This window comes from Pagrus pagrus (genome assembly GCF_965226575.1).
Source record: "Pagrus pagrus genome assembly, chromosome: 5".
Classification (NCBI taxonomy): domain Eukaryota; kingdom Metazoa; phylum Chordata; class Actinopteri; order Spariformes; family Sparidae; genus Pagrus; species Pagrus pagrus.
The window spans coordinates 8,389,980-8,399,036 of record NC_140189.1 but is presented as its reverse complement, the minus strand read 5'-3'; the positions used below and the strand labels follow the sequence as shown (position 1 = coordinate 8,399,036).

Sequence of the window (9,057 nt, the reverse complement as noted above, 5' to 3'; positions counted from 1 at the left end):
ATTATCTTTCCTCATGTTTTCGTGTGATTTTCTTATTGAGCGTGTTGGAGGATAAAAACAAGAACTTCACTGCCAACAAGTGTTCTAACGTGATTGTTGTGAACGTGGCAAATAAAGAGTCTGAATCCCTGAATCAGAAGTTGTATTTGTCTACATTAACCTCTGTGGTGACCATCTGGTGTGATCAGGACGTGAAGACGACACAAATGGAACAAATTTAAAAGTGGAAGAAATATTCATATACTTGAATTAAGTTAAAGTATCAAAGCAACAAATATACTCATTACAAAGCACACTGATTTATATTAACATATATTATTGGATTATTTAGAGTTTTGAAATGTGTAAGAAGCCTTTTAATCCTGTGGCTGGAAGTCATTTAAAAAACTCAACGCACTGTGTGAGGTTTAATCTATTAAAATGTATCATATTATATAAACTCATATGCTTAGTTTAAATAATCTGAATATATAAAAATATAAAAGTCTTCATTGTTCAATCTCATTTTGTAACTTCTCTGCATATATAATGTGTTTGTACATTTCTGTTGTTGTTTTATTTTATTTCATTCTAAATATTTGTGTCCAATGACAATAAATCCACCATGTAATGAAACTGAATAAAGCTAACAGACAAATGTCGTGAAGGAAAATTCAATATTTCACTCTGAACTGAACTGAAGTGGGAATTTAAAGCATCAAAAACACAAGTGCAGTATAAGTACATAAAAACAGTATTCAAAGACTGAACTTGAGTCAATGTATTTATTTAGACAAAACCTCCACAGACCGCTCTTTTATTATGAAGCGTCTACCCGGAAGTGGTGTAGTGGGAAATCGTGTTTCCGGGCAGATCGGTTCCAGTCCTCCCTGTCAGACAGCAGACATGGCGGAGTACAGCCAGGCGGGCCTCCTGGCGGCTCTGCTGCTCTTCACGGCTCTGACGGTCCGGGACATTTATCTCGGCAGATCGAGCCCGCAGCGCGGTCACCAGCCGGCCGACAGCCCAGACCTCTCTCCGGACACCCTGCCGGACACAGACCCCGGAAAACCCGCCAAGTCCTCCGTGTATACCGGGCCTGTGCTTAAGTTCCAGTACTGGTGAGCACGACGGTGAACTGCTAACTGTGCTAACAGGCTAACAGTTAGCAGAGACAAACAACGCCTGTGTGTTTATTGGTCATCACATAAACAAAGTTTTACATCAGGAAGTATTTTAATGTGGAGACAGAGTCCTCGAGCCAGAACTGACCAGAAGTATTGATCTGATATCAGTGCAGCAGACTCATCATTTAACATCTGAGACGTTTAATAATCGTCTGTTACCTCTGATGCATCTCAGCACCATAGTTAGTGATGTCACCATCAATGATTGCTCTAGATGTTACCTGACAGGTGTGTCCTCTCTGTATGTTCCAGCATCTCCTGAGGTTACAGTAAAGTGTTCCAGGAGTACTCTCGAGCCATCAGCCAGCTGTACCCGGACATCCGCATCGAGGGGGAAAACTACCCCCCGACCCCCTTCAACAGGTGAGCTCTGACATCACGACCCCCTTACACAGGTGAGCTCTGACATCATGACCCCCTTATACAGGTGAGCTCTGACATCACGACCCCCTTACACAGGTGAGCTCTGACATCACGACTCCCTTACACAGGTGAGCTCTGACATCACGACCTCCTTACACAGGTGAGCTCTGACATCATGACCCCCTTATACAGGTGAGCTCATCTGTAGAACGGGTCGGTTAGGGTGTGTTAAAACAAAAGGAACATTTCCTCCACCTCCACCTTCACATTAAAAGCATTAACTGGTGAAACCCATGTTGACTTTTATTTTGAAGTCGGCTGAGTTTAGCTCTTCCTGCTCCCATTCAGAAAAAATGCGTTAAAAATTTAATCAATCAATCAAAAAAGCAAAAGGCAAGTAATGTAACACCTGTGTACATCTGAACACCATGAGCAGGTAACAACAGGTGAACCCTTTACATTCCAGAAGCATGCAGTGACCTCACCGTCGATGTGTCCAGGGGTCGACCATATTTTATCCCTGATAATGAAACACTGAACAAGTGACGATGATGACAGATGATGATTTACTGATCAGGAGACTTGACGTGTCGAAACCAAAGAGAGAAACACGAGTATCAGCAGGATGTGACGAGGCTGCAGGACGACTTTATTTAGGATTTTATCAGTCAGATTTGGCTTTTCAAAAAAAAGATTAAACTATTTGTCTTTTTTTTTGTTTTCAGTTCATCACACTGAACTTCTGTTTTACCTGCAGCCTCAGACAGATTAAAGTCCTGCTCATGGTTCAGAAATCCCAGGGGACACGTTGCGTCTCTCACAGCAGCTCACATACATTCAGCTTCTCTCATCTGTTAAACACCATCACATGGATGGTTGGTTGGATTTTATTAAGTCATCCAGCAGCTGATCTAAAAGTATATCTGTGGTTCCCTTTATATATATATTCCTCATGTAGACGTGATCCCTTTGAAAGCTTCCATGTTTCATCCTGTTCCCGTGCTCTGACTGACTCATCAGTAGATGTGTCATTGTTCTGTTTCCACATTTGGTATTTTATTTGTTTATATTTCTTTAGTTTTGTCAGAAATCACAAATGTTATTGGTGACTGACTCAGATGACACCGGTGGCTCCCAGGAACTCACAATATCAAAACATCACTGATGAATTGAAACCAGCACACCTGCTGTAACAGCTTGTGTCTCTCCTCAGGTGTGTTGGTAACCTGGTCTCCTACCTGAAGCTCCTCTCCATCCTCCTCATTGTCAGCGGTCAGAATCCCTTCATCCTCCTCGGCCTGGACACTCCCCGAGCCTGGACCTGGAGTCAGGACAACAAGGTAACATGTTTACCTGAGGAGGAGACAGGTGAAGCTGCTCCACCTGCTGAGAGGTTTGTGTGTCACAGTGCTTGGTGAGGAGGCGTCTGTACGATGAGGACAAAAGATTATTGAACAAAATAAAAGTATACTCTTTAAAACCATTACTGACATTTATTCTGACTCTTCTGAAAAATGTTCCTGAAAGTCAGAATATCTCCCTTCATGCACTCAAGCTGCATGGACTCCACAAGTTAGTGTAAAACCTGCTGACTCATGTTATCCAGCATGACCTGACAGTGTCCACAAAGCTTCTTGTGATGTCACAGAGTGCTTGGCTTTCTTCACCTTCAAGTGTTAATTGATGGATGGATTGATTGATGGATTGATCGTCTGTGTTGTCAGATCTTCTCCTGTCTGATGGCCTTCTTCCTCTGTAACATGATGGAGACTCACTTCCTGTCTACAGGAGCCTTCGAGGTCACTCTGAACGGTGAGTTCTGATTGGTCCAAAACACAACATCACTTTGAGCTCTGATTGGATGAGGACTGGACGAAGTAGAGGAGAGAAGGAGGCGGAGGAGGTACTTCCTGGTGTAACAGTGTATTTTGTATCTCTCAGACGTCCCGCTGTGGTCGAAGCTTCAGTCGGGCTACGTCCCGAACATCCAGGAGATCTTTCAGATCCTCGACAACCACCTGAAGATAAACCAGGTGGATCCAATGAGCTTCACCTCGTCATAGAGACACACAGGTAAACACAAGCACACACATACGCGCACGCACACACACACAGGTAAACAAAGCAGCTGGGTTAACTGTATCAGTCTTTATATTCTACAGTGATGCTTCACCCGTCAGTTAGACTCACCTGTCAGGTAGACTCACCTATCAGGTAGACTCACCCGTCAGTTAGACTCACCCGTTCGTCAGGTGGACTCACCCGTCAGTTAGACTCACCCGTCAGGTAGACTCACCCGTCAGGTAGACTCATCCATCAGGTAGACTCACTCGTCAGTTAGACTCGCCCGCAAGCTGTCACCAAACGAACATTAAAGAAGCAACAGTGATGAAGGTCTCCTGTGTCTCAGCAGTAAAGTTGTACTTGAACACACCACAGCTGACGACCAACCAGCTGGTATGATATGTGTGAACCTCCAGACCAGCAGGTGGCAGAAGTCAGTTTCATCATCAGAAGATAAACTAACTGATAAGATGAAGCAGCGTCATGAATAGTCATGAATAACAGTTCTCTTCCTCTGATTCGCTGAGCTGAACAACCAATCAGAGTGCTTTCTCTAACAGTTGAGCCAATTCAATACGCTCAATTGGCCAAAAAGCTGCCAACAAGGACCGACTAGTGGCAGTGACACAGACGCTCTCTGATTTGATTTACAGCCCGGTGTGTCAGGGGCTTCACCTGTCCCTCTCTAAAGCTTAGTTTATGCTTCTGCGTCGCGGCGACGGTGTAGCTACGTCGTCGACCCTTCGCCGTCATTGAGCATTCGAAGTTCTGCGTCGAGGGAACGTGTTGGTCTGCAATTCACCGCCAAGCCGCGAGGGGGGGTGGGGGGGGATTGGTTTCGGGGGGTTCTGGCTCTCTTGCACTGCAGTTGCGGTCAGAGCAGATATGCTGTGTAGCATTCTGGTCACAGTGTGGAGCTTACAAGCTACATGCTGCACAACACCAATACTCCTCCTGCCCTGCTGGGATCTCACAAAGCATGGAGTTCACAAGCAATAGGAGACAAGCATGCAAGCAGCAGAAGTAACTGGCGGTGTTGTTATACTGTTGACCGGAAAAGCAACTGCCGGAATGGCGGTCTGAGCTGACCAATCCCAGTCCTTGCCGTTCGCGTCTCGACGCGTCGACGTGACGCATAGTCAGGATTTTTTTGGAGGCGCACGTCAGGCTACGGCACAGGGTCCGCGTAGGGGTCTGCGTCGACGACGTAGCTACGCCGTCGCCGCGACGCAGAAGCATAAATCAGGCTTTACTCTCACCTGTGTGTGTCTCTCTCTCCTCAGCTGTGCTGTGTTCAGGTGTCCTGGCTCAGTGGGACGTTCAGCCGCTGGCATTAATGAAGGTTTGGTCTTAAAGCAGACTCTGCGAGACCCAGCCGGATGTCCCTCGCCACGAAAGGAGCGCTCCCTCTGCGTCGGGTCACAGCTCAGCACTACAGTACCCATCATGCACCGGTCAGCTGGACTTCAGGCTGACTACTGGAATCTACTGGTTTCTGTTGGTTCAGGTTGATTTTATTTATTTAGTTTAAGTTTCATAATAAAACCACGGTACAACTGTTAGCTTCATGCTAATTAGCCTCCATCTGGACAGGAAGTGCCAGAGAGGAAACAGAATTAATGAATTAAATCTGTTATTTTTTAAAGAATGTCAACTTTGTTGAGTCTAAAATGTCTGAAATAAAAAATAAAACTCATTGAAACATCACAAGGCTTTTATTGTGTAAACAGGAAATGGTCTGTTTTAATTTGGTAACTGATCAAAATGCTTGTTAAACTGATCCTGAATTGGATCATTAGTATGGTTTACTGGTTTATACACAGCCCTACCAGTTCTGATTGAGTCGTACTGGTTCTAATTGAGTTCAACCGGTTTTAATTGAGTTCTACCGTTTCTAATTGAGTCGTACTGGTCTCTGTTTGTTTCTCTCCATCAATAACCTGAAATAAGAAACAAAGTCATGTTGGACGATCGTTCTTATTGGACAAACTGATCAGGACTGTGTCGCTGCTTTGATCAGACTTTATTGACAGTGATCAAACAGACAGATGATGATTGCATCAGATGATGGGAGTTAAGTGTCAATTGATACAAACAGAATCTGTCCAGCCTCACAACTTTGATTCTATGATATTAATTAATTAATTCCTTCATTTTTGAGCAGTTATTGTTGGACAGAGAAGCAGAAGCACCAGGAGACTTAAAAGCCTGAGAAGATCCCTCAGCTGGAGGCTTTTATTATTTAGCGGGGAAAAAACGACAGACAAAAATAGAAACGTTTAACTGTGGAGGTGATCCATCAGATCTGCAGATCTTTATTCATCTTTACATCATGAACAACTTTTGATAGAAACGTAGAAACGATCTATAAATCTTCAGAGATCAGAGGTGAAATTTCTTCTTCGGCCCTGATCGCTGAGACATTTAAAGGATCGTTTGTTCTTATTTTAAGAGTAATGAGGCAGCAGAGTAGAGTTCATGTGGTGGATCTTAATAATTAAACATTTAATTGCTTTAACTTCAAGCTTTCATTATCATTTCAAACAGTACAGAGTTATTCATGACCTGATGAAGGTGAACACCTGGATGAGACAGGTGACCTACAGGTTCAGACTGCAGCAGCTTGACTGAACTGATGATTCCGAAGTAAAGAGACAAAGTGACACAAACAGCGACCACAGAACACCTGAAACACAAAGAACAGGTGTACAGTATTTACCTGGTCACAGGTGAGGGTTCACCTGGTCAGTATTTACCTGGTCACAGGTGAGGGTTCACCTGGTCAGTATTTACCTGGTCACAGGTGAGGGTTCACCTGGTCAGTATTTACCTGGTCACAGTTTCTGCAGAGGTGTTTCTTGTTCTGGATGCTGAGTTTGGCTGAACAGAAGCTGCAGGAGTCGTCAGGAGCTGCTAAAACACAAATGACATGACAGGTTACAGCTGGACTCAACTCACCTGCATCTCACCTGAACACCTGGACTCAGATATATCATTGATCAGTTGTATATAAAGGAAGAAATGTCTAGTAATTGTAAGATTCCCACCTGTTTTCTTACTGCAGGTGGTCGACTCAAACATCTTCAGGGTGAAGCTCAGATCTGCGGAGCAGAGAGTCTGCAGCTCACCTGATACACCTGACAGGTGGAGACGAGTGAGGACAGGTTATGACAGATGGAGACAGGTGAGGACAGATGGAGACAAGTGAGGACAGGAGATGATGGGTGAGGACAGGTGGAGATAAGTGAGGACAGGAGTGGACAAGTGGCGACAGGTGAGGACAGATGGAGACAAGTGAGGACAGGAGATGATGGATGAAGACAGGTGAGGACAGGTGGAGACAGGTAGCTTCCTGTGTGTGTTGGAATACCTGAGATCACCTCACAGAGCTGCTGCAGGTGAACATCAGTGTTGTTGCCATGGAAACAGGACTGGATGGTGTCAGGTCCGAGCGGGGAGTCGAAGGAGTTCACTTCCTCTTCCTGTTTCCTGTTCAGTTCAGTCTGAGAAAGAAAGACGTACCTGTTCAGGTCACACGGGAAACACTTTACAGCGTAAACATCTCAAAGTCGGAAACGTTCAGAGACGAGTTGTCTCACCTGACTGTCTGCCCTCCACAGAGTCAAACTGGGGTAGAGACGGGGACTTTCATCGCACCATGGAGCTCTGTCTCTGTGTAAACTCTGCTCACTCCCCCCCTCTGTCCTCTGCTCGTTTGTCCTCATGGTGTCTGATCTCATGATGTCTGTCCTGTGAGACAGCTGAGTTAAACTCCTGTTGTGTTTTCGATCTTCGGAGCTGAATGAAGAGACAGCTTGAACGTCTCCTGCTGAGAAAACTTGAGCCTCATACGGAGGAGCGCTGGGACACCTGACGGGAGATTAGATTTTTGGTTGCAAATTGTTTGTTTCAGTCTGAAGAACATCAGCTGATCATGAGGAGGTGAATGTTTCTGCTGTTTCAGAGCTAAAAAACTTCAAGTCCAACTCAGAACAAGTCCATCAGAGTCAGTGTTGATATTAAAGAGCGACAGTCAATTTCAATATTACAGATGATCAACTGACGACATTTCATCAGAGATTCTTTCAATTATTTACAGGAAAATCACCTGAATGAAGTTTTCATACCTGAAACAGACGCAGGGAGTCAGAAGGCAGTACCTGAAGACCTCCTCCTGCTCCTGCTGCTCCTCCTGCTCCTCCTCCTCCTCCTGCTCCTCCTGCTGCTCCTCCTCCCTCCCGCAGACACTGGAAGAGGTCAGTGGTCTGAAGATGACGGTGTCCGACAGTCTGATCCCAACAATCTTCACAGTGCTCACTTTGTCTTCATCACTCTGTTCCTCCTCCTCACCGTCCTCTTCTGTCTCCCCCAAACTGCTCCTCACCTGCTCCTCCTGCTCCTCCTGTCTCACCTGTGGGGAACATGGCGGAGAGGGTCGGATGTTTTTGCTTCTCTGCAGAGCTGCTTCAACCAAGAGTCGGGACAAACCCGGGGGAGGAGAGGGGGGGATTTGGGAGGACCTCCAGTGTCTTCCCCCCAGCAGAGGGGAGCAGGGCAGAGAGCAGGGGAGCCTCCTCCTTCCCCCTAGGTAAGGAGAGGAGGGGAGCGAGCAGTTATCTCTCGTCTTCAGGGAGGATCGGACAGGAAGTTCAAGATAGGATGCTGATGTGTCTGAAGCTCTGCCCACTGCAGACCTGAGGCTGATGATGTCACAGCTTCCGGTGCCTGTCAGCTCCATCTGCGTCCAGTCACCTGTCGCCTGTTCCACCTGTAGCAGTGACCTGCAGACAGGAAGCGGAGCAGAGGTGTGAGGACTTGTTCTGAGGTGTTCTGGTCGATGTTAAACATCCAAGACGTCTCCCTTCTGGACAACAAACAAACAAACAAACACCCTTTGTGGACCTGGAGAAGGTTTATGTGCCTGTAGGGGGGATGCTCAGTCTAGTGATCAGGATCACGTCTGGATCAGACCGTCTCTCCTGGTCCGACTGATCAAACCTTCATCCAGATCTCTGATATAGAGACATGAGCTCAGCACCAGTATGGCCAGTTCTAAAATAATAATAATAATCTGTATTTGTTTTTGTGTAGCACCTTTTAAAACAGAGTTACAAACTGCTTTATAGTAGCAATAAAAACAGAATCAATAAATAAATCTCATTAACGTCTCCGTCACTGATCTGAGCAACACGCTCCACCCACCACCAAAATCTTTGCAATGTGATTGGACCCTGCTGTCCCTCTCAGTTTGACTGACAGGTTTCTTTCCACAAAAACCAACACTCAACAATAACTCCTATTTAAAGTTTTAGGCTTGTTCATTACTTCCTGTAATGTGTTGAGGCACGTGTGAGGCTTTGATTGGTTGGTAGAAGCAGAGACAGGTCCATTCACACTTTACCTCGACGCGTCCTTATGATGTCAGAAAGACTTTCTAACATGTTGTTAATGTTGTAAAGAAAAG

At 45.5% G+C, this 9,057-nt stretch overlaps 1 protein-coding gene and 1 long non-coding RNA gene across 2 annotated transcripts; one reads left to right on the top strand and one right to left on the bottom strand.

The window, feature by feature from the left end:
- Window positions 1–849: 849 nt before the first annotated feature.
- On the top strand, window positions 850–5,289 carry selenot2 (selenoprotein T, 2). Its single transcript, XM_084352825.1, has 6 exons — window positions 850–1,100; window positions 1,419–1,529; window positions 2,743–2,869; window positions 3,254–3,341; window positions 3,471–3,602; window positions 4,877–5,289. Exons 1-5 carry the CDS (start codon window positions 886–888, stop codon window positions 3,590–3,592), a joined length of 663 nt encoding a protein of 220 aa, XP_084208951.1. The 5' UTR covers window positions 850–885; the 3' UTR covers window positions 3,593–3,602; window positions 4,877–5,289.
- A 910-nt stretch (window positions 5,290–6,199) lies between these two features.
- LOC311257036 lies at window positions 6,200–6,712 on the bottom strand. The gene is made up of 3 exons (XR_014622563.1): window positions 6,641–6,712; window positions 6,424–6,506; window positions 6,200–6,279 (listed from the first exon to the last, which is right to left on the bottom strand). It is a non-coding gene; the product is annotated as an uncharacterized lncRNA (long non-coding RNA).
- Window positions 6,713–9,057: the final 2,345 nt, after the last annotated feature.